At 52.4% G+C, this 24435-nt stretch overlaps 9 protein-coding genes across 9 annotated transcripts; 5 read left to right on the top strand and 4 right to left on the bottom strand.

Moving 5' to 3' along the window:
- Window positions 1-66: 66 nt before the first annotated feature.
- Window positions 67-3725, bottom strand: AYO20_01811 (hypothetical protein; the record flags this gene model as incomplete). Its single annotated transcript, XM_022640117.1, has 2 exons — window positions 67-3512; window positions 3566-3725. The coding sequence occupies 2 exons, from the start codon at window positions 3723-3725 to the stop codon at window positions 67-69; spliced, it is 3606 nt and encodes a 1201-aa protein (XP_022504072.1).
- Window positions 3726-4126: 401 nt separating this feature from the next.
- On the top strand, window positions 4127-6417 carry AYO20_01810 (hypothetical protein; the record flags this gene model as incomplete). Its single annotated transcript, XM_022640116.1, has 3 exons — window positions 4127-4259; window positions 4309-4476; window positions 4526-6417. 3 exons carry the CDS (start codon window positions 4127-4129, stop codon window positions 6415-6417), a joined length of 2193 nt encoding a protein of 730 aa, XP_022504071.1.
- Window positions 6418-8273: 1856 nt separating this feature from the next.
- On the top strand, window positions 8274-9080 carry AYO20_01809 (hypothetical protein; the record flags this gene model as incomplete). Its single annotated transcript, XM_022640115.1, has 2 exons — window positions 8274-8531; window positions 8583-9080. 2 exons carry the CDS (start codon window positions 8274-8276, stop codon window positions 9078-9080), a joined length of 756 nt encoding a protein of 251 aa, XP_022504070.1.
- A 1788-nt stretch (window positions 9081-10868) lies between these two features.
- On the top strand, window positions 10869-11549 carry AYO20_01808 (hypothetical protein; the record flags this gene model as incomplete). Its single annotated transcript, XM_022640114.1, has 1 exon — window positions 10869-11549. The coding sequence occupies one exon, from the start codon at window positions 10869-10871 to the stop codon at window positions 11547-11549; it is 681 nt and encodes a 226-aa protein (XP_022504069.1).
- A 1343-nt stretch (window positions 11550-12892) lies between these two features.
- On the top strand, window positions 12893-14497 carry AYO20_01807 (hypothetical protein; the record flags this gene model as incomplete). The annotated part of the gene is made up of 5 exons (XM_022640113.1): window positions 12893-13362; window positions 13420-13805; window positions 13864-14036; window positions 14100-14337; window positions 14391-14497. The coding sequence occupies 5 exons, from the start codon at window positions 12893-12895 to the stop codon at window positions 14495-14497; spliced, it is 1374 nt and encodes a 457-aa protein (XP_022504068.1).
- Window positions 14498-15603: 1106 nt separating this feature from the next.
- AYO20_01806 (hypothetical protein) lies at window positions 15604-17047 on the top strand (the record flags this gene model as incomplete). Its single annotated transcript, XM_022640112.1, has 2 exons — window positions 15604-16080; window positions 16223-17047. 2 exons carry the CDS (start codon window positions 15604-15606, stop codon window positions 17045-17047), a joined length of 1302 nt encoding a protein of 433 aa, XP_022504067.1.
- A 162-nt stretch (window positions 17048-17209) lies between these two features.
- AYO20_01805 (hypothetical protein) lies at window positions 17210-18436 on the bottom strand (the record flags this gene model as incomplete). The annotated part of the gene is made up of 1 exon (XM_022640111.1): window positions 17210-18436. The coding sequence occupies one exon, from the start codon at window positions 18434-18436 to the stop codon at window positions 17210-17212; it is 1227 nt and encodes a 408-aa protein (XP_022504066.1).
- Window positions 18437-18905: 469 nt separating this feature from the next.
- Window positions 18906-20767, bottom strand: AYO20_01804 (hypothetical protein; the record flags this gene model as incomplete). Its single annotated transcript, XM_022640110.1, has 9 exons — window positions 18906-19439; window positions 19492-19561; window positions 19609-19823; window positions 19870-19984; window positions 20032-20095; window positions 20148-20211; window positions 20266-20355; window positions 20409-20516; window positions 20567-20767. 9 exons carry the CDS (start codon window positions 20765-20767, stop codon window positions 18906-18908), a joined length of 1461 nt encoding a protein of 486 aa, XP_022504065.1.
- A 905-nt stretch (window positions 20768-21672) lies between these two features.
- AYO20_01803 (hypothetical protein) lies at window positions 21673-23322 on the bottom strand (the record flags this gene model as incomplete). The annotated part of the gene is made up of 1 exon (XM_022640109.1): window positions 21673-23322. The coding sequence occupies one exon, from the start codon at window positions 23320-23322 to the stop codon at window positions 21673-21675; it is 1650 nt and encodes a 549-aa protein (XP_022504064.1).
- Window positions 23323-24435: the final 1113 nt, after the last annotated feature.

Here is a 24435-nt window from a genome sequence, read left to right as displayed (position 1 = left end):
GCCCTGTCTGTGGATGAGGTGTCGATGAACTACCTAATATCTACATGTCTGATAGCCAGCCCTCCATCAACTTCCCCCGACGTCGACCTCTCGTGGCTCTTCAAACCCTCCTTGATCCCGTATACCTCCTTCATTTGTAGTCTCGAGTTTCGGGCCAATCTTCTCACAGAGCTCCACCAAGTCGACCTGTCCTATAAGGTTCTGAGCCGCACTTAAAGCCTTCATGATCACGAGCTGGTTCCTCTCAGTTGTGGCAGAGCGGAAACTCCTCACCAAGAATTCACTCAGCATCTCCACGGTCCAATCGTCAGGAATATCTCTGAGGATTTGCAGAGGGTCAAAAAAAGTGGCGAATTTCCCGAGAAGATAGGACGTGCGTTCAAGGCGTTCCTCAACGTCGTGAATGGAGAGAAATTCGTGGAAAAGGAAAGTGAAAAGTTCGATCTGGCTCGTTCTGGATGGTAAGCTGGCGGGGTCAATGGGATAGGATGAGGAGAGAGGCGAAGGACGGCCAAAGTAGCAGTATCGTGTGGCTGTATCATAATCACCCAACCCATGTGTCAGAAGGCGAAGGGCTTCTTTGTGACGGCCTTGACGGGCATCAAGGATCACAGATTCCGAAACGAGATAGGAGGAGAAGGGCGCCATGCGCTCGAGGACCATGGAGACCGAGTAAGTCAGATCCTTTCCAGCGTCGTTGGTGCCTGTGGATGCGTATGCGCCACTTCCTAGAAGTTGGAGGAGACGGAGGCGTGATTGCCACCATGGCTCTGGAGGAGCGTTTTGATGAATAAAGTCGAGATAAGTCGGCTTGGGCGACTCAAGAGCTCGATAGGTCGAATAGCTTTCTGCTAGCGACGTGCGAGCGGATTCTGACTTTTCCAGGACAGTCAGAACTGTGTCGAGGTAATAGCCGATGAGGTCGTCGGCGTACTGTCCGAGATTTTTGCCAAAGACAAGGTACTCCAGGTATTGCTGGACCGCTCCTGGTGCTTGTTCTTTGAGAAGTTGGACTACTTCTTGAGGGCTGAACTTCACCCGTGCAGCGTCGTCTGTGAAAACTTGGACGGCGAGCTCCGGATTTCGCTGTGCAAGCAATAGAGTATAACTCTGAACCAGTTCGATATCTCGAATAACTGTCAAGTAGCGGCGTAGTTGGACTTCCACATAGCCAATATTCGAACCATAGTCCACATCTTTCTCTCCATCGATGATCCGTTTCCAAGTCGCCAGGACATCCTGAGCTTGTTTCCTACTCTGATAGAGCCGGCTCAGAATATAAAGTCGATTGTATCTTTCCAGTAGTAATGTCGCACGCTCAAAGTCGCCCTTCCACTGATCGACAACATTATTCAATTTGGCACGTACTGATCTCTGGGCAGGACTGTCTGTGGCCAATGCTTGGTCCAAATAGAGCAAGACATGGAGAAGCGACGCATCAACAGAATCGAATACGTGTTTGTCATCTGCAATACTTCCATAGCCGCGCTTCTCTTGCCACAGCATCAAGAAGTGTCTCATCATCATCCAAAATTCGGTCGGGGCATCCTCAAAATTAGAGATTGGCGATTGATGATCTTGCAAGAGATCTGCCATACCTTGAGGGAGCCAGATGCCTTCTGGACCGAACAAGACCTCCGACGAGAGTGGAGGGAGAAGGAGGAGCACGATGCGCGGATCTAGCCCACCATCATGCAATGTGTTCTCAACAGCTCGGAATATGTCTTGAAGGGTTGAGGCACCTGATAGCTGTGTCTCCAAATACAAAAACAAAATCAAGCTGGCTTTCTGTCTGATGTAGTTCAGGGTAAGGAACTCCGTCTCATCCTTCGGTTCGCGGCCGTGAATACTAGCCAAGAACCCGAATATTTGACCAGGAATCACATTGGCAGGTTGGCTGTCAATCATAAACTGCATCAGGCGATATTCGAGTTGCGAGATCAAGGGATTTTGTAAGATCATGAGAAGATCTTTACCGTGCCAGACCAAATTTCTCGTGAAAGCGCGTCCCAGGCGACCAGCAAGCTTTTCTTCTTCAATAGCACGCTTCTTTACGAGCTCGTTCGACGGCTCGACAGGAGTACTCAAGGATTGACTCTCAAACAGAGCGCGCTCTTGCTCCACCTGTTCCACAGCAGACTTTGTCCTTGGATCACTCTCAGCTTGAGCGATCTCTCGTTGTCTCAAAGACTTGATAGGAAGTGGTACCAGTTGCAACAATTCTCCCGGGGCTTTGAAGAAATGGCTATGCGTGCTCAGCGTGTGGTGCAAGCCGGCGGGAGCATTCTCGAATCCACTTGATGGCAAACTAACGCAGGTGCGAGGGTGCGCGAGCTCGGATGCATTCTCGATCAGTTGGATTTCCAATTTTCTCTCTGTTACGCCTTCTTGAGCACTTCGCAGAAGAGCGAAGATGATTTTACCCTCATCTTCCGAGCGGGGGGCGCCTTCGTTTTCCGGCACGGCGAAGTTGTCCACAAGCAGATCCTCAGGGTAACTTTCGAAGTCGATTGTCCCTCGAACGACGTCACCATCCAGATTCACAAACATACCAACTCCGGGCTCAGATTCCATCGTGCCCGTAGTTAACATGAACTCCGTCGGAAAGGGAGAGAGGATATGCGGTTTGAGACGCTTGGTAGAATGTTTGCTACTGATGCCAGCGGATGATTTGGCGGGAAGTGCCTCGGTCGACGCACGGGGGCGCGCTCTCGGACGTCCACTCCCATCTGCGCCTCCGACGGTGGTTGAGAGGTTAGTAGGTGATGATGAGGGTTGACCTGAGCCAGCGGATGCCGTATCTGGAGGCATTAGATGAGAAGACTCCTGACGTCCGTGGGAACCGTCCTCTGGAGAGCCGATCAGATTCCCCATGCTTGTGCTTCGAGCATGACCAGCTGCTTCTGCCGGTGGAGGAGACTGTGCTGGAGCACGCCCATCATTTTCGGCCAGCATCTCATCATCAGTAGGCTGTGATGAGATGGGAAACAGGGGAATCTTCTGCTGGTGTTCTACCTCCAAGAGCGCATAACTCGTGTCATCAGCCACGCATGCAATCGTTTCTCTTCTGCTCGATTTCAAACAGCCGGGGTATTCGATGTTATTTTTGATCGCCCGCAGCCTCTCCCCCACCCTGACCAAGATGATTCTTCGCGAGTTTGCAATCATCACCACAGGCCCCTCCGGGTTCTCTTTGTCTTCATTCTCGTCAATGCCACCGATCCACTGGACGCCAGTGGGTTCCCTGTTAGGAAATGCTGGACTGAATTCTGGAAGTGAGTAGAACGAGACGACGCCATTGCATAATACGCAGGCTTTGAGAGGACCTGGTAGAACCAGGATCTGTTGGATGCCTGGTGCGTTCGGAGACTCGGCCGATGCGGCGTGGCCGCTGGGTTGAAGTCGCGAGGCAAGAATGAAGGTTGTAGGTGCATTGTCGTCGTCCTGATCAGAAGGGATCGAGACCAAATGCAAGATCTCGGCCGCAGAGGTTCCGACATATAAATTGCTGTCTGGTGCATCGTAAGACGAATGCGGGAAACGCAGGATAAACAGCCTCACCTACTCCAATATTCTACACACGTAATTGACACCTTTGCATCACCGTCATCTGCCGCCAGTGGAATGTCCTCGAGAACAGCACGAAGGACATATGGGCCTGGTTCAGGCGCCGCCAGTCTCTGCCGCTTTGCAGGTCGCTGGCCATCTTGGTTGGGTCCATCCATGGGGAGAAGCGGCCTTCAATGACGTCGGGTGAGAGTATCCATGGTTGCGAGTAGTCCAGCAAGCTTCTCTCAAGACAACATCAAAGTGCTGTCCTTGTTGTACTCGGTAGTATTATGTATTGTGGTTGATGACGGCAAGCGGAGCATTGCAGTGGTCAAAACGCACTACTGCGGGAGATTCGATTTCGGGGCGCAGTCTTGGGTTCAACTCCAACGCCCGTTGCTCGGTCCCGTTGTCAATACAGTTGACGCGTTCAACGTTAATTCGAAGGCTTCTCAAGGCTCATCTCACTCTGTTGCTCTACAAACAGGATTCTGCAAATGCATTAATGCTGATGGAGCCTCCGAGTTGGCGGCACTTTAAAAGGGAGGATCTGTGAACCCCGGCCCCTATTGACGAGATGGACGCAATGGTGGTATCAGAGGTCAATGCCCCTCGGGCGGAAGACGATGACCCTCGTCCTGAATCTTTTCTGGAGAGGCCACCGGTTGAAGCAGAAAACAAGTTTCAAAAGGCAATCGCCGCATGGCGCAGTGAGTTCATGTTCACACCCTTCATCCTCACTGCTGGCTAATTCATCAGACATCGACCTTTCCTCGTTGATGCCCCAGTTAGATTCTACAGCCTCCGAGATTGTCGCTCAGCAGAGAGACGCCTTGCTCGAACGGAAGGAACTCGCTCAGAAGACGAAAGACTTTCGGAAATTGGAAGATGCAGCAAAGTTGACGGAATACAAGACACTCTTGAAATGTTGGTGTACCCTCCCGCAGAACATTAGGCGGAAGTTGACTTCTTGCAGCGTATCAAACTTTCATTGACCTGATTACTGGCCATGGCAAGACTTCCTCGTCCGCCTTCCTCCAACTATACCAATCTTTGTCCGAGGCTCCGGATCCCTTTCCTCTTCTCGAAGCCTCTGTCGATTCCCTGGTCGCGTCAGAGGATACAGTGCCCAAGCTCACTATTGAGAACCAGCAGCTTCTCTCTAGAGTTAGCAAATTGACTGCTCAGCTGGAGGAAACAGAACGAAAACTGCAAGACGAAAGCAAAACCAGAAAAGATGCTGAGGCTGGAACTAGTGCTCTGGTTCAGGAGGTTGAAGACAAATGGGCAAATGTCTTGGAGGAAAAGCAGAACAACTGGGCAGCAAAAGAGCGTTCTCTGGAAGAAAAGGTCGAGAACCAGGACAGGCTACTCAAAGAATTGAAAGCCAGCTACGAAGTGTCTCAAAGACTTCAAGATGGGTCGGCCGAAGCAGCCTCGTCTAAGGCTGCCGCTGCAGAGCTGGAGATGACGACCTACGAACTGGAGAAGACAACTGCCCGTCTTGCGGAGATCGAAGCGAGGAACGAACAGCTTCGAGTCGACCTTGCTAGGGCCACTTCGCAGAGCGTTGAAAATCACAACGTGGAAGACGATCCTTCCTTTCTACGCTTGCAGTCCGAAAACTCTTCTCTTCTTCGGAAAATTGAGTCTACAAGGTTTGAGAGAGAAACGGAGAAGAGAGATTGGGACAACAAGCTACGTCAGGTCGATAGACAGCGATCCCAACTCGCAAGTGAGAACGAGGAGCTTCGTACCAAGGTCAGTAAATGGTCTGATTATGAAGATCTGAAAAGGGAGTTAGACACCCTACGGTCAATCGAATTGTCAATTGGCGACGACGAAGATGGGGGTGAGGCTCCCATTGACCGGGAAGCTGAGACGAAGCAATCCTTGGAGCAGCTGCTACTTGCGCGCAACAAGAAGCTGACGAATGAACTGACACTGCTGCGAGTATCACACCAAGACCTTCAACGTCAGCTTGAAGAGCTCCAAGAAGAGCTGTCGAGGACCAATGCCGAGTTAGAGAAGTCCCAGAAGCTTTCTTCAACCCTGGAGAACGACCTCATGCGTGTGCAGGAGGAGGCTGCAAATGCACTTCCCTCTTCCGGGATGTCTGTCGCGGGAACGTATGTGTCTCGGCATCCCATGGGTTCTTTACGACGAGGAAGGGCATCATCGCCAACATCTTCCATCATTTCTGGCTATGATATGCAGCCGAGAACAAACACATTTGAGACACTACGAGGAGGAGAACCAGTTGGTGGGGGCACTGGCATTTTGCCGATGATCCAGGCTCAAAGAGATCGATTCAAGCAGAAGAACCAGCAACTTGAAGAAGAGCTATCCAAGACTTACGCAACAGTAACTTCCTTGCGTCAAGAAGTGGCCTCGCTGCAGAAGGATAACTTGAATTTGTACGAAAAAACACGATATATCTCAGCGTACAATCGGGGCCCAACGACATCTTCATCCTTTTCTGGACCACCAGGACACACGACGGTTCATGTGGATGACAGCACGACCGGCCGCTGGAAGTCACAATACGAGGCCAATATTTCTCCTTTTGCCGCGTTTCGTGGCCGGGAAGCTACACGTGCTTACAAACGCATGAGCTTCCCGGAAAGGATCATATTTTCCTTGACGAGGGTCGTTCTCGCTACCAGAACTTCGCGCAATGTCTTTGCCGGCTATTGTCTTGCTCTTCACATGCTGGTGTTCGTGATGCTCTACTGGATGGGCACCATGGATGTTGATCGGAACGTTGTCCATCTGGGCGAAGCAGCAGCAGCGGCTGCGGTTGGCGGCGCAGGGCTTCCTTCACCTGAGTTCCACGACCCAGATTGGCATCAGCAGGAATTTGGATAGCTTCTGGTATGTAAAGCCGCATCGCCAGGAGTGCTTACTTGTTGCTGCGGTGGACATCTGATGGTCTACGGCTTCATTTTGCGTCATACAGAGAATCCTCTTGCACCTCACATGTCCTTCTCTTTCTACCGACTCACCGTCTTCCATCAAAGACGAGATTTCTGGCGGGGCCCACGCGGCTCTATTACGCGTTTCCCTTGAAAAGAATTTCGAAGGCCACGGACGGACTCCATGGCTATCCGGCATTGTTTTCTAACACAGAGTGACAACAAATTAGAATCCTCCAAACCTAAATGCGTACGTTCCAGTCATGTGGGCAGGCGACCATCGCGGAAGCGGTAGACGCCGACCATTGTGTATGCGGAATCCGACAGAGTGAGCACTAAACAACAGGGAGAAGACAACCCGCGGATGTTAGATGGACTTGCTACAATTTTCTACAAGTAGTCCGACCAAGTGTCCTGCTTCGTAAGCGTTTGCGGAAAAGGCTCGAAAGAGGCGAAGTCGATGCTGACGTGAATGGTCCATTTGCCATTGTCCCAGTTGGCGCAGACGAGACGGAACGTGGCCTACGCACGCAGCTCCTTTGCAAGCGAAGTTTCGTCCCCTGGCTACTATCTGTACAAGATCTTCAGAAACTATTCTGGCAGCTGGCTCCCATCGTCAGCAGAACGAAATACTCACGGGTTCCAAAAGAGCTGTCTTGCGCTCCGCCGGCATTCCTTTCGGAATTACGACGACGGGAAACCCCAAGACCTGCGTGCGCATAATGCCCAGCCTTGGTAGTGGTACGCAATTAGGTCCGACGGTATGTTTCTGTACTTAGCACCGAAGAACATCATCCGATCTAGGAGAGACATGTGTCTGCCTGGTCACCCACTACGTCCATGTGGTACCCGTTGACAAGGTCCCAGTCTTGGTGTTGGAAGCGCCTTCGAAGTCTTGTATCTTCTGTCAAAGCTGCTTGTGCAGGTTTATAAGTCCTAAGACAGGCGCCGAGCAAGATTCGATTGGATCCCCGTGTCTGAAACCTGAAACGCATACCGAACTGAAGAAAGGCATTTCTTTGGGCGCGGACTAAGGCAAAAGAACGACTCGGGGAGCGACTTCGACAAGGCGTACCCGCTTTGTGCGCTACATCTGCACGTCATACACGAACTGATCTAGGATTGGCCCTTTGAGATGGTGGGCTGGCGGCTGGCCGGCTGGCCGGCGGCAAGGAAATAACCAGACGAACGTCCTAGCACGCCTGAAGAAAGCCGAGAGGTCAGCAAGAGGCTTGCCTTTCGGAGGCCAACAACGCAGCCACCCGACCAGCATCCCGAATCCCCTACTTGCCAACCAGGGGCCCTCTGGATCTCCAGGCTAACCAAGAGGACGCAAGCTGGTCCAAATTCCCAGGTGTTTGCTGCCGCAGGGCGCCAATTACCCCGTCTATTATTACATCCGAACCCTCGTCGATCAGACACGCAGCCGACAAATCTCCCTTGCCGCTTCTCGCAGCACTCATGCGGCCAAGATGGCTCCACCGTGGCTGGCGAGCCAATTACAATGACAAAGCCCTCAAGATAGAAACACGGCCTTTGTCGTGGGAGATCCACCATCAGAATAGCAACCATCCTATCCGTGGCCGGTATACCAGTCCACTTGACAAGTTGATATAATGCGGCGGCTGGTCTCGACAATGGCCTCTAGTTTCGTTCAGTCCTCATATACAGTCTTTGCTCTCGTTCTCAACAGCTCATTCCAACAATTCACTAGTCAGTGAAAATCTTTCCTTGCAGTCAAAAAAAGAATCTGCGGGCCAGACAGTTTCCTTCATTAATACTCATTTTACCACTTTCTTTTTGTCCAAGATGAAGTACACAATGCTTCTCGCCTCGTTGGCGCCAACACTGATGGCCGCACCACTTACTCGAGATGCCTTCGAATGGACGCCGACATTAGCTGGTTACTTTGACGTCGTCTTCCAATATATGCAGCAGGCTAAAACGCCTGGCTCTCCCTCGCCGACGTGTGATGTGTCGAAAGCTGCCATGCCGATCGCACCCACACCACTCCCCAGCCCGTCGGGATTGGTCCTTGAACATGTTGCTGTCGGTAGAGGTGTGCAGGTACGTGGTTTTCTTCCATCCTGGTCGCGGACGTATACTGACATTTGACAGAACTATACGTGTGCCAATGCCACAGCCACTCCTGCCGCAGTCGGGGCCGTTGCAAGATTCTACAATGCTTCGTGTGTGGCGGCTGATTATCCGGATCTCCTGGCCCTCATCCCCAACCTGGCCTTACAATACCCTCTGCCCTCCGACCCTTCTGCTCCCCTTGCACCCTCGGACCTTCAGCTTTCATCTCACCACTTCTTCTCCAATACCACCACTCCGGTCTTCGCTTTTGACGTCCCCGAGTCTCCAGAACTTGGCACCGTCTTTGCACAGAAGGAGCACTCTTCCGATGCCCCAGCCAATGCTGTGCCTGGCGTCAGCGGTACGGGCAATGGCGCGGTTCCCTGGCTGTACCTGACATCGCGATCCACCACTGAAGGCGACATCAAGGCTGTCTACCGCCTGGACACCGCTGGTGGACAGCCACCTGCGACATGTGCAGACATGCCTGCAGCTTTCAGCGTGGAGTACTCGGCAACCTACTGGTTCTACAAATAGTCAATTAATATGCTATTGAAGACCTTGTTTTCGCATCGCGCGGCGTTGGGCTTGCACTGGATTTATGGGATTTACTTGAGATTTTTGCTCCGGCCATTCATGGCCGGATGCTAGGCGGCCTGCATGGGTAATGAGATTTTCCGAAGTGGTCAGGGACTTCATATTATTACAATATATACCCCTAGATATATCTGAGAAAATGACAACACTTTCCAATTGGCCTCTTCCTCAAAAGCTGCGCTTTGACCTTTCCGAGGCATCGAGATGTGGAACGGGAAAGGATAAATATTCTTCCGTGATTGATCCGAAACGCGCCCTGCGCCTCTCGCAAAGCCACAGCGAAGCCACCACCATCTTGTCTTCCTCCCATCTCTCCGCCGACAACAACATTCATCACCTGCTATTGTTGCTGACTTTCGCTCTCATCAGGTAGTTGGCCTCATTCTGTGACGAGTCTCCATGTATGATTTGGACCCATGTTTGAGCGGACTCTGCCACCTTATCCATCTGGAATGCCCTCCACCCTGAAAGTTCCTCCGCACTACAATTCCTGGCAGTCAACCCTTGGGCACGGTGAGGACGAGGAATCGGAAGGTCAACATGCCTCTAAACTGTTCAACATTGGGCTTGCCCCCTAATTGTCCCTCGAACCCCTCAGCACACTCACCTTCTCTAATTTTGCTGAGTTGGCACAGACTTTGCTTCGAGTTTGGTTGAAAGTCAATACATGTGCTCTATGCTCCACTCACAAGATGCCAATTGGCGCTTCCTTATGCTACAAAATGGCTCGGACAATCTACCAAATGACACGATATCAGGTCCAACATTGGTTCAGTCTGCGCATTGACCATGTGGTCACACACGGGGCGAACAGCCTGTAATTCCAGCCACGCAGTCAGCCAGAAAAAGAACGAAGGGACTGGTGTACATTCATAAGTGCTTTGTCAACCAAGGTCTTCCCGCCCAATGCAAAACAGTAATGTCCACTCGCTCTTCAAGTCTACAAGCACCTTCATGCTCCATCCCGGATAGGAGAACCAGGCTGCTCTCCAGATACCCTGCAAGTGTCCCACTGTGTCAAGATCTGAAGGTTAGCGCATTTTCTTCTTTGGTTTTCCCCAGGCAAACCATGGGCCACTATACACCTAGCCACATGCGCTTTTCTGTGCCGGATTTGACTGGAGGCGACTCCGAATGCGCTCAAATCTGTATGCTCCTTTCCTGGATCAGTTTTCGCGAGTTCCCAACAACCGTGATCCCAGGCTGGACCATTCAATCGAAAGTCTGGGTCAGAGAATGCAACCAATGATTGTTTGATTGAGCTGGATGAGGAAGATGGGACGTTTTCCCCTTTTCTCAATCAAAACACTGACCAAAGCCGGTGAGCTGTCGCGCCCATGGGATGTCTTCAAAGAAACTTCCCACTACTTTTACCTTTCCCATCAATATCGTCCCGGTGTACACGTTTCTGAAACATCTCTGTGGCCTCCACACGCCGAGTATAAATCCCAAGATGCCGTCCCTTGCCTGTCTCTACAGTCTGCAGGCTCGAACCGACAATAACCACACGACACACTCTCCAGCTCGTAACGCACTACGCCGCTCAATCAGCCTGCTCTCGCTCTCAGAGCAGCAAATACAGCAACGCACACATTCTCTACAGATCCGGATGCACCAACAGTTCCACATAGCTCGACACACCACTCATTTCGGACAAACCCTTCGAATACACCCTCAATCTTACCGTGACAATCGGCTATCTACACAAATATCTCAGATCTATGCAACATGGCTATCGTCAATCCAGAATATGGCAAGATGTATGGCCGATATAAACAAGCTACAGACAATGTTCTGTCGTGGATCAGGGCTCTCTACAACCGTCCGAGCACAATTCCCCTGAACAAGCATCTCCAATTGGCAGTTTCAGCCGTTCAAGACGGCATCCAGATGCCCGAGAACATATTCGAAAACCTTCAGACCGCCATCAACCTGCGAAGGCAGACAGCCGAGCTCCACAAGCACACGGGAACCTCAGATCACGGGCACGACTATATGATCACAGTTCTTCAAACCATCTCAACCATTTTCGCTCCTTCGAGACCAGCAACTCCGGAACCGGCTTCAGCATGTGTCGCAATCCCAGAACCCTCTCCTTTCTGGCAAGGGCACTTGACACCTCGACCTTTTACTCCTCCTCCTCCTCCTCGGGGGTACTTCCCGCCAGTTCCTTTTCAGCAGGAATGGTGTCCTCCTGCATTTTGTGCATACGATCAGATCTATCAGAATCAGCAACCACCCTACGGGGCCTATTATTCGCCACCTCTCTCTCCTCCACCACCGCCTGGCTTGTATCCGACGTGGCAGCTACCTCAACCTCAATACTCTTACTTCGGCCCAACCACCACCACGGGCACTCACGGCATCGATTTGCAGGATTCTATGTTTGAACGCGCTCCGGGTTATTGAATCAATATTTGCGACAAATAATACAATCAACTCATCACCAATCCAAATCAGTCAGCAACAAATCCAACCATCTTCAAGCATATGTCTATGGATATTATCGAATATGCAACGAATATCAGCAATATATTTCAGCTGCAACAATACAGAGTCGGCATAATTTGCAAGCAAAAAGCCCTGCAGTACCAACAATGAGATGATCAGCACTACATGCACTCATTACAACGATAATATCCAATCAATGACAGCCATCGCTGCAGCACTTACGTCAAAGATTCAAAGACAAAAGGCACAACCATCCAAGATCCTAGCGTCATTATGAATCTCCTGGAAGAATCAGTTGATGTACGAGTCTTTGCCAAACCCTCATTTCTGTACATACTAACCCGTCCCAGTCCACCCTGCAAACGCTTCAATCGGCGCCATACGTGAAATTGCCAGTCGTCGAGGAGGGGGAGGGGTCCATTCCAAAAACGCTGCCCGTCAGCATCAGCGTCGACTGCCTACAAGTCCTCGTGTGGCTTGGGTGATCAAATTTCTCGGATTGGATTCCGCCCATTTGTCTAGAGAGGGCATTAAAGGACTTTGAAAACAAGCCCTGCGGGTTTGATGGTGGTAGATTCACAAGTCCCACGCAATAAGGTATAAAATCGGTCCTGCGGGACTTTGGAAAGAGGAGGGCGCCTTGCAATAGAGAGGCACCTTCTCGCGGTGCAGGGTGTGAGTAGCAGGCTCCTAGCTTCGCTTGAGACTGTGAAACCAAGACCTCTCCTGATGTTCCATTTACATGTCCGGGGACCAACATTACAACGCGGAAGCAGAATGCGATGTGCGTCTGTCCAAAAAGGCGTTGCTCTCATACGAGACTCGCCAGTAAGTTTGCGCAGACAGCATCTTGCCTACTGTTGGTTCTAATGGCTTCTAAGAAACCCCACAACCTGGTTGCCGGACCTGAAAGGTGAGAGAGATACAGATCATCCTAGTCGGTCGAACGCTGCCATGTACGGCTGCAGACCAGAGGCCCGTACAGCACTCTACCCACTGTCGATGAAACGCTTACAAGGATGTTGATTTGTCCGGGTGCAATGAACAACAAGGTTAGGCCACCAACGTCGAAAGAATGACTTGCTGTTAGGTTTCGTTGGCGAAGACAATTCACACTACACTGCCATGTGGGCAACTGAGCGCCTAGCTGACGTCGGAAACTGAGGGTTAGGCCTTGGTGGCCTGGTAGCCTAATCCATGTGACTTCAGGTTGCCCGCTCTGAAGGTATTTAATACTTCATTGTCCGTTCAATCGTGGCGGTCAAGGCTATGAGACGAAAATTTCCCTCTCAATCTTACCGATGTATCTCCAGAGATCGCCTTCCGGGGCTGCCGTGGTGCCTAATGTTATTGGAGGCAAGGTCGTGTCTCTGCCCGAAACTCAGAACTTCCCTGTCATTCAAGGTTCAACTGGGGACACGATCCATTACGCCCAGAGCGCAACCGTCGATGTCGGAGTTCATGCCGTCGAGACTGCTGCTGAGGTCTTTAAGACATGGAGGAAGACTCCACTCTCGCAACGGCGGGCAGTGTTGAACAAAGCGGCTGACATCTTGGAGACAAAGGTCGAAGAGTTGGCCAAAAGAGAGATTCCAGAGACCAGTTGTGATGCGCACTGGCCAGGGTTTGAGGTAATCTTTGCGTCAAAATTTGTGAGAGAGACCTCTGCCAATGTTTCGACCGTGTGCGGGAGCATACCGGACTCTGAGGTTCCGGGAACGACTTCATTGGTGTTTCGAGAGCCCGTTGGTGTCGTTCTTACCATCATACCGTAAGTCGAATCATCCGTTTCTGAGAAGTTGGCATTATCTTACCAGCACGGTGGCAGATGGAATGCTCCAACCATTCTAGCCTTCCGTGGCATCGCTGCTGCTCTCGCAGCAGGCTGCACGGTGGTCTTCAAAGCTTCCGAACTATGCCCGTGGACTCACCAACTGGTTCTTGAAGTCTTCGCGGAAGCAGGACTTCCAGCCGGGGCACTGAACAAGATTCAATGCTCCCGTTCTGAAGGTCCTGCTGTCACCGAAGCCATCATCAGCCATCCGGCTCTGAGAAAGGTCGAATTCATCGGCAGTGCCGCAGTCGGGCGAATTATAGGCACCGTGGCAGCCAAGCATCTGAAGCCTGTCTTGATGGAGCTGGGAGATCAAAGCCCAGTGATTGTCCTGGAGGACGCAGATTTGCAAACTGCTGCAGAGAATTGTGTTCGAGCTAGTAGGTCCTTATCTCCCATCCCAACTGTGTGAATGATACATGTCTCACGGTATTCCAGCCTTTGCCCATCACGGTCAGATCTGTTTCGGTACTGAGCGAATCATTGTCCATGAGAAAGTGGCCCAGGACTTCTCCCGGTTACTTGTCGAAGCCACAAAAGCTCTGCCCTCGGCTGGCCACGCCATCACGGTAGAAGGGGCAGAACGGTCTCAGGACATCATCGAAGAGGCTGTGGCTGATGGTGCCAAGTTCCTCGTCGGTAGCGCCCAATTCACGGGCTGAACGTCTCTCGAGCCTTCTATCTTGATGGATGTGAATCCCAAATCTCGGCTCTCGCGCGAAGAGTCGTTCGCTCCGTCTGCGAGTTTGTATGTGGTCAAGAGTGACGAGGAAGCCTTGGCCCTGGCGAATGACACCCCGTATGGTCTATCTGCATCGGTCTTTACGAGAAACCATGCCAAAGGTCTGGCTCTGGCACGAGACCTAGAGTTTGGACAGGTCCAGATCAACTCGCACACCATGTCTGTCAACGGTAAAGGATACTTCTCTGCATTTGTTGAGATTAGTTACTGACAGTCAACGCAGTCGCCGCGCCACAGACGGGATTCAAGGGAAGTGGATGGGGAAGCAATGGTGCTGCATATGGGATTGGGGAATTCTTGTTTAGCAAGCATGTTTCGCTGACTGCGTGATCTTGGGCCAGCAACTGGTATACCGAACACATGAAGCTTGGCGTAGCTTGGCCTGAAAGGACCTGTTTTGGGGCAGGGCAGATGTGGGGCTTTGTTCCATTCAGAGCCTAGCGTGCCCGACCCGTAGCCATCTCGAGCCTCAGACGCCACAGGTACGCGTAGAAGCTTGTGCACCGCCACCGGATCTCTTCCGCATTCAGCTAATATGACATCATGCTGCATATCTTTCGTCGCCCAACTTACTGGATGTACTCGGTACGCACATACTATCAAGCAGGGTACAAGGCAGGATTTGGAGGTCGATCATCTGGGCACAACGATGATCGGGCAACCAGATCCAAATCGCTAAACCATGTGTGCCATGGTATTCTTCGACAATCCTGCAGTTGAGCAAAGGGAGACGTCTTTGTCCCCTTGCTACCCTCTCACCCTCTCGCTGTCTCGACGCGTGGCCATTTTCCCCCATTCGTCTTTGGTTTCCGATCATTCCAACACGATCCAGCGTGCTGTTTAGGATCGACACTGGACGCCCGGGAGTCCGATCCAAGATTTGGGAAAACCTAGACTGGCGAGTCTGGCAGTTTCTTCTGATATATCTACTTTGGGTGGCGAGAGGTTCCTCTGATCTGGATCGCGACTTCCCTCAGACCATCCCAAGGCTGTCAAACAACACGCACGGCGACAGAGTCCCAGCGTCCTTGTCGTTGACGAAATTGAAAAGACAGGATTTAAGCAGCAATAATCAGCAAACACAAACATCGATATTACCCAGAGCATCGTTAAAACTCCCATCCGCGCATTACACCAACCTACCAGCCCGTCACTAGTATTCGTTTTCGGGAAGCCGAGGAGAAACAATAAGAATAGAAACGCGCTGTCTACTGGACCTGGAGCGGTGTCGAAATATCTGGTATTCTGATATATGCCGAGACAGGAAGGGCCCCGACCTACCAGGAACGTGGGCATCAAGCTCGACCAAGCTCCCGTCTGACTGTCAACGGCTCTTGAAGCAGCAGATAGATACGGAAAGGGACAGAGTGGACAGTGGAATTTCTGACAGTGGTATTGATTTTGGCGCCATTACTCACCAACCAGCATATATCGCCATGGCTGGAGACGGCCTCGCAAAGACGTGTCTGCGTCCTGAGAGGAAGCACCCAAAGAGGCGTCGACCACGACCACGACCACGACAACACCAGCACCAGCACTCCCGTCGGACATCCCATGCCATATCTCCCCTCTCAGCCGCACTCCTTCTCCTCTCCACCATCCCCACCGCAGCCGCCGTGACGATGCTTCCCCTGCGCGTCACCAACAACTGCAAGGAACCCATCTGGCCCGCCATCCTCACGCAGTCCGGCACCGGCCCCGCGAGCTCGGGCTTCCTGCTCGGCTCGGGCGCCACAAAGTCTCAGACCGTCGGGCTCGACTGGAAAGGCCGCGTGTGGGCTCGCACCAACTGCAGTTTCCCCACGACGATGGGCTCGACGTCGGCGTTGCCGCCTCTGCCGCCTTCGAGTGGGCAGGGAGGCAGTCCGTGCCAGACGGGCGATTGTGGCATGTTCTTGGAGTGTCAGGGTGCAGTGAGTCAATTCCCCTCTTTTTTTCCCCCTTGGTGGTTCACATCATGTCCTTCCAAGAGTGAGTAGACGAATCAAATTGACATGAGACTCTCTCTGTGGAACCCATGTAGCTGATATTGAACGTTGGCTGAGCCTTGCGCAGGGACAAGCACCAGCGACACTGGCAGAATTCACAATGTCGTCAGACACCGACCAATGCTTCTACGACATCTCGCTGGTCGACGGCTACAACATCCCCATGGGTATCATCTCCTTGCTCAGCGAGACCGACAACGCAAACCTCACCGACATCCCTCCCAACCTGACCAACCCGGTCTGCATTGGCACCTCGTCTCTTCTCGCGCCCGTGGGTGATGCCCCCGATGTCAACTTTGGCACAAACTCGACCTATCCGCTCCCCCTGGACCAGTCTGTGACTTCTTCCTTCGTACAAGACTGGTGTCCCTGGCCACTGCAACTCACACCGCCCACCAAACCGGGCGACGGCGTCTATCCCTACCCGGACGACAACATCCAGCGGCCCATCTTCAACCCCTGCCTCAGTGCCTGTGCAAAGTGGAACAAAGCTAAGTACTGCTGTACCGGTGACCACGGCACGCCGGCAACCTGCTCGCCGAGCCTCTACTCGCAACAGGCCAAGAAGCTGTGTCCCGACGCATACAGCTATGCATATGACGATCAGACCTCCACTTTCATCATCCCCCAGGGCGGAGGGTTCGAAGTCGTCTTCTGTCCGGCCGGGAGGAGCACCAGGATTCTGGCCACGTTCGGGGACCAGTTGAGGCAGCTGGCACAGACGGGACATGCCACGAGGGATATTGTCTCGTTGGCGCAGAATGTCTCGTATATCAAGGCAAAGAGTGCCGCCGTACAGGTCACGGTGCCGAAGCTGAATACTCTGTGGGCTGTCTTGGTGGGATCGGTGCTCCCTTTGGCTGTTGCTGGGGGATTTGGAATTCCGCTGTGATTGGAGAGAATGGGGCTGTGTTTGCGATCCCCGTCTCGAAGCAGGAATTGGGTCCAGACTTTGGACTGGACGGACGACTCTGTCGCCTGTGTTGATACCCTCTGAAACGAATACCGCACGCAGCATTTTGTTATATTAGGCCACACCACCGCTGTCCCGATCTCAGCCCTTGTCGTCCCCTTTGCTATTATTATTATTATTATTCCAACTCCACCCCAGCGTCTCGTAGTCCATCTCGTAGCTTTTGTTCTGCCACCGCAGAGTCGTCACGCCGGGGATGACGGCCGAGCACGACCCGGGCCAGGGGGCGTCCTCGCCCCCGTAGAGCACGGCCCACAGGAGCCGCATGTCCCGCGTGGGGAGTTTCTGCATGAGCACCTTCGTCGCGGCGACCTGGATCTGTTTCTTGCGGTCCGGGTCGTCCTGCGCAAACACCAGCGCTTGGTGCTCGCTGAGGTAGCTGTCGTGTTTGACCGGTTGCGCGGTCCAGCGTCCAGGGGGTGTGAGCGTCGAGAGGCGTGGGATGCTTTGCTCGGGCGGGGACGGCTGGGTGGGCGCCGCGGGTTGCGTCTGGCCTTCAGCTTGGGCTGGAGCTTGAGCTTGAGCTTTGGTGTCAACAGTTGCTTTGGCCTGGCCTGGGGTTTGAGATCCAGATGGAGCTTGAGCTTGGTTTTGCGATCGCGATTGAGACGGGAGCTCTGATTGAACCTGGGGTTGGACTGGACCTTGGACATCTGACCGATTCTGGGCCAGGACCGTCTCCTCGAGCTGAGCCTTGATCACTGCTGAGCTCTTGTTCCCTTTCTCGAGCTTGTTGGCTAAGTCTGCGGAGTTGCGGGTGTGCTCTGCATGCGAAGGAGCCTGTGTTGAAGGCCCAGAGGCTGCGGTACCGTCCAGTTGCGGTATTGACGGTTTGTCCATGTTTTCCAGCGGCTTCTTAGCAATGGGGCCTGAGCTGGAGCTCGTAGACGACGAGGCTTTGCCATTGACGAGGTCCACTTCACTCTTGCTTGCGCTGGCGTCGGCACCAAAGACTGCGCTGTTGCCACTCGTTTCCCCAGAACCTCCTTGTTTTGCCCGGGCATTGGGACGCTTCGTAGTGAAGTGGTCCTCCAATGCCCTCCAGATATCTGACGCGATCTCGACCGGTTCAGCAACCTTCCATGCTTCGCTCCCCGGTACCAAGGTTGACAAGATCAAAGCTTTCGCACGGGCGTTCTTGATCCAAAAGTCGTCGTTGGCGTCCGGCTTCGGGAGGGTCAGAGGGATGTAGGGGGCCGGTTCTTGGACAGCTGGAGCTGGCGCTGACGTGGTCGCCTTTGCCTGACCAGAGGGTTGAGCAGGACTCTTGCCCTTGGAGGCGTTGGGCTTGGATTTCTTGTTCGGCATGGTTGGAGAGAGCGAGAGGGTGTGTTTGTGCGACAAGTTTTTTTGTTATTTTTATTTTTTGCGGTTCTTCAAGGCAAAGAGGCGGTCTTTGCTTGAATCACCCCAGTGTCCTGGCATAGTTGAAGCCACGGCGACTGACAAAACTATTTACCACAGCGCTGAACAGGGTGTCTTGTCCATTCAATGTCACAACCGCGAGCGAAGTTTGGGAGTTTCTTTGAATATGCGGTTACCGTGTGAAATGCTCGGACGAAGTTCTACAGCGGCGCAGAAAAGCAACAAGTGCATTTCTCATCTTCACGATTGAAATCACCACCACCACCACCACTTCATCTACTCTCCTCTGCCTATGTCTGACTACGGACAGCGTTCTCTTCCACACCTATGACGAAGATATCTCGTGGCAAGTCTCTAGGGCCACATAGTCCACCCTCACACGACGAGCTTGATCGCGCCATTCCTCACCAATCTAGAGAGTGTACTTGAATCCCTCCTGTCCCTCGATCGGCTTCTCCAAAGTCCCGGTATCGACCTGGCCATTCTTCTTCCAGAAATAAACCGATGTGCAGCAGACAGAGCAAATGATGAAGAGCTGCAACCCTGCGGTAGTCCATAGCCCACTTCTATATGTCGGAGCTTCCTTCTGGAGAAAGGTGGTGGAAGCGAGGATGCCACCAATCGCTCCAAACCCGATCTGAAGCGCGCTGCCTACACTTCGCTTTGACTGCATCCGGATGTTGTTGGATTGATAGGCAAGGATGGCTGGGACATTGCCTTGACAGCCGGCAACACCAAGGAAGATTCCGAAATATCGGACGCCGTCAGAACCGTGATAAGCCGTGATCATAAGCCCAATGAGCACGATGAGTGCCTGGGCTAGAATCACGGGAGCACGTTTGTGGTATTTATCGCCAACCCATGCAAATGTCAAAGCGCTGATCACTGCAGCAACGACTGGGGGCGCCGAAAGTAAGTTGGCAACCCCGGCAGTGTATCCCATTCCCTGTCACAGATTAGCATTGCCGTCCATGGACAATTGGTAGCACACGGCGTACCTGGATGATCACTGGCATAAAGTACGCAAAAGCATACGCGGGGTTAGCCGTCGACATAAACATCATCGAACTGGAATCGTCAGTGGCAGACAAGACTAGGGAGGACGATGGACATACAAGACCCAGAGTTTCCAGTCCTTCAGGTGATGGCAGAACTTGGCCCATGTGAGTGGATCAGGGACAGCATCTTTCCGGTCATCCTCGATCCGCCGGATGATGAATGAGGCTTCTTCGCGCGTCAAGAGGCCCTTCTTCTCCGCTTTGTCCGGGAAGTCGATAATGATGAACCATGCAATGACGGCAACGGTTACTGTCAACAGGCCTTCAATGATCTGTTGCGCATCAGCTATGGATATACACGAGGATCTGTCACCTTACAAAGATCCACTGCCACCCGCGCAGGCCGCCCACGCCCTCCATCTGCATCAGGCCATATGCAAGGATATTCGAGAAACCGCCGACGAGAACGGACATGAGATAAAAGAAGGCGAGGCTTGAAGCATTAGGAGCCAATTCTCCAGAAGATTTTCTACAGCATACCGTTTCTGCACCTCGTACCGCTTATACCAGCAGCTGATCAAGTACACGCATCCAGGGAAGAAGCCTTGCAGCATGTCATCAGTTCACTTCCAGAGTCGAGGAGACATTTTTCTTACCTGCCTCAAAGAAACCGAGCAACGTACGGCAGACGGCGAGAGCCTCGTACGACTTGACAAACCCCTATGCTTGCGTCAGTTGTATAAGACACATGGCAGGATCATTGATGCCTGGTACTTGACCGATCATGACACATCCCCACGCGAACGCAATGAATGAGAGCCAGTTGGCACTTCCCACACGACGAAGAACAATATTGGAAGGTAGCTATTGCGGTTTCAGTTCGACAGTTCTGAGACGTCACATGCAAAGTCGTGTACCTCGAACAGGCAGTATGGGGGAAAGAACACCACTAAGACGACAGTATATCGGTTTCCCACATTCAAATCCAGATCCTCTCCCATGCCAGCAATCCGTGCATTGGAGATCTGGTCAAGTCAGCGCTAATGGAATCCAGATGGGAGGGTAGGCTGCTTACATTGACACGATCAATTAGGGCAATGGAATACAGAGCTCCTAAAATTGGAATGAGTCGCCAATCGATTTTCCGAACCAGCTTATTCTCCGCGTGTTGGTCCCAGTCCAGTTGGTCTTCATTCACTCTTTGCGGTTGCTCATGCGCACTTATGTCGGAAAAGTGGCCGGTTGAGTCGTTGTATTTCTGATCTGTCGACGACATGATGGCTTCAGCTATCTGTGGCTCTGGATCTCGAAAGTCCTTTGTTCAAAGTCTGGTGGCCTCCAATCTCATGCTCACACCTTCAACGTAAGCGAAACATTCTTGCAAGGGCTGGAAGTTGTGAGGTCAGGGTCTTTATGCTGCTAGCCTCATCATCTTTGCCCAGGCATGGCAGTCTGGGACAAGGAATGCATCTTCACTTCCAAGGTACTTGGCCATTGTTGCCCAGCGGTCTGAGGTCGTTCCAAACCATATGGTACGTATTTACCCCTCTTCCTGGCACCTTGGCCGTCATCCTTCAGATAAGTTGCCACGTTGGCGCCAAGGTCTCACAATGGCATTTCCATACGAATACCTTTGCACTTCAACAATGGTTCAGGCAGTGCGGGCTGCATTGCAGATCAACGGGCCTTCTCGGCATGCACCTCTGGATGTGACTGGACGAACACGGCATGCCAATGCTAGGCCAGCTTGGCCGTCCCAGCCTCTGACTTCAGGTCTGTTGGTGGAGACTAGCATCGCTGAATCTGGGGAAATCGACCCACCTCCAGTGGTACAACCCATGGTCTGTTCTTGGGCGACGACTATGATGTGGCGAGTCGACACATGGTGCACTGTAGTACTCCTCACACTAAGTTGGATTTTGAGCTACACCCAGAATCTGAGGCTTCGATTGTCACACCACCACAACAATCGATCTATGAGCATACGACAAGGACAAGGATTCCAGATGGGATAGAGAGTCATTCCTTGGCAAGCACGAGATGTGCTCCCCTGCTGGTCCTGGGGACTCTTCGCTTGATCGTCGTTCAGTGGATCAGGAGAAGACCGACAGTGACTCGTCGGCTCGTGAAGTCGACAACCTCGGAGCCACCCCTTGCAGCCTCGCCTAACCCATGTGAGTATCACCGCCGTCCATTTTCTTGCGTGATCATGTCCGCAGCTTGCGCAGCAATGGCATAGGTTGCAGCCTGCAGATGTCCACCAATTGGTATTGGGATGACGCTGGCATCCACAACTCGCAGACCACCGATGCCCTTTACTCGCAGTTGCGTATCCACTACGGAACCCATACTTGCTGTCCCTGCGGCATGGAAGAACGTGCGAGCCTCGGACCGCACCCGAGCGTCGATTGCTGAATCAGAAGATGTATATGACAGGGCTTCGAATGAAGGCGGAGGGTTCTCAGACTCGACCACGTCAGACATGGAGTGCTGAACAGCTTGAAGCAAGCGGCGAATTCCATAACGCATGAGCGCGCGATCGACGTTTGTTGCGTTGTAGTTGGGATCGATGACTGGGGGGTCCAATGCCGACGAGGAAGATAAACCGATTCTGCCTCGGGACGTCGGCGACATAACCCCCACTACGGCACCTATATGTGTTCCATCAAAGGGAACATGCAGGTTGGTGATGGGTAGGCCACCAGGGGCGTATATCATGATTGATTCAAGGTGGACTGACCGGGAGTCGAGAAGCGAGACAGGGTATGTGTCTCCACCCCCAGATGAGTCGCGGACCATATCTTTCTTCACAGCCTCCTCCAAGAAGGACCTCGGCACGTTCTCGGTCACAACCCAGTCCACAGGAAGGCCCAATTGATGTGCTGGCTCTGCCCAGGGTCCGGCTACGCCTCCCATGGCAAGGCCCAGTGAAGGGGTTTTGAGGCGAAAAGCGAATCCGACCAGGAGGTGGTCGTGGAAGTTCAGGCCGACGCCAGGTAAGTCGAGCTGTGTTGGGATGTTCGCTTTCTCCAAGTCTGCAGCTGGACCAATTCCACTAAGCAGGAGGAGTTGTGGCGTGCGAAATGCTCCTGCCGAGAGGATGACCTCTTTGGATGCCAGAAAATGTCTCTCGCCATGGATTTGGACTCCTATAGCGGTAAGTTTTCCCTGTCGTTTTTCGAGAAACACCTTTTGCGCCGCAGTTTCCGTCATGACCTTAACGGCTCTCAGGTCGAATGCTGAGCTCGCTAGCTGCCTGTTCCCTTCCTTCAAATTCTCGACCACTTCGCCTACACCTAGAGGCTCACCGCCGTTGGCGTTCTCGATCTGGCTCAGTCCAAGACCAAGCCACGCCTTCAAGACTTGATCCCTCAAGGGAGACTTGCGGTCAGGGTGGCTCTTTGATATTGCCACAGTTGAGATGTGGTCTTTCTCGATCTTGTCGAAATAAGGCAAGAGGCCGTTATAGGTCCATCTCGCATCGCCTACGAGTTTCCCCCACCGGTCGTAATCGACTTTCGGACCACGAGTCCAGGTGGCATAGTTGGTTGCGCTACCACCCCCCAAAGCCTTCCCACCGGCTTCATACAGCGACCGATCATTGAGGTGTGGTTGTGGTACAGTCTTATAGTTCCAGTCAATATCCGATCCGTGTGCGGCGAAGCAGCCCAAAGGAGACTGGGTCAGTGGGTGACCCGACACATCCGGGCCAGCTTCAATTAACAGAACCGAGGGTGATGATTTCGATTTGGAAAGGAGAGAAGCGAGGACACAGCCGGCGATTCCGCCGCCGACTACTATGTAGTCGAAGATGTCCTCGGCAGCAGCCATTTGAGGCGGCTTGATGGGTTGAATTTGAGTGTCGCTCCTCGACTTTCTGAGAAGAAAGATGCAACAACGGTGAGATGTGCTGTGCGGGTGTTGATTCAAAGTGCGACGTTATAAGGGGATGTCATCCACTCACTAGTGTTTCCTGCATTCCGCCAACTGATGCACAGTCACGCTCGACGTTGGACATGGGATCCGAGGCCATCGAGGCAACCCATAGCCAAGCTGAATAATTACTTTTGTCGTTGCAACTTGTCTTGTCCATCGTCATGCCACGGCTTTCTGGGGGGCCGCGGTGTGACCCAACATTGTTCGGGGAAGTCTGGAAGTCTGGGAGAGAACTGGCTGGCGACTCGTACGATGGCGCAGATGCGACAGGCTGCAAAAGTGCTTCCGAGAAGCGACAAGATTCAATATATCCGGATAGTTCCAGAAGGCAAAACCAGAACTTAATACTGAGTACAGAGTACAGAGTATTCAACTCGTATTACGGTCTCCACCTCACCTATCTATGTATGTATCCAAGGCGTGCCATACCGCGCCAGCAATGCCACTTGTGGTTTGTAATTATCATTGCACCACCAGCACCAGCTTAGCAATTAAGTAACCTTGATCGTTGCTACTCGTATAAGAACAACGACGAGTGCGTGACTTGGCTCAAAGCGTACAAGGTTTGACAAAGGTAATTATGAATACGAACAAGAGAGTTATCGATAGGGCTGAGGCTTAAACCACCCCTCAACCCGAACCCAAACCTTGTAACTCGTAGGTCTGTATTACATGTGTAACTGTATTTTTACCCTTTTCTTGTGGCCCCCTAGACGAGCTTGTGACAAAATAGTACCTTGCCTTGATACCTACCTAGGTACCTGCATATTTAGGTAGGTAGGTAATTAATAATTCATCGTCTGATCTGATCTTGTCTGATCTGATGGCCCCTTCATTATTAACTACTTGTACGAATAAGAGAAAGGGTCTTCTTGCAAAGGGCCTAGAACAGACAGACAGACAGAGACGGGCGAGAGGTGTTGGCTTGCTGCCTTGTTGGCTTACGCACTCAGGCACTCGGGCACGCACGCACGCACTCGCGCACTATTACTTGTAGTGATAAAGGAG

This window comes from Fonsecaea nubica, assembly GCF_001646965.1.
Source record: "Fonsecaea nubica strain CBS 269.64 chromosome Unknown Scaff7, whole genome shotgun sequence".
In the NCBI taxonomy this organism is placed as follows: Eukaryota; Fungi; Ascomycota; class Eurotiomycetes; order Chaetothyriales; family Herpotrichiellaceae; genus Fonsecaea; species Fonsecaea nubica.
The sequence above is the reverse complement of the archived record's forward strand: the minus strand, read 5'-3'. Positions and strand labels throughout refer to the sequence as shown.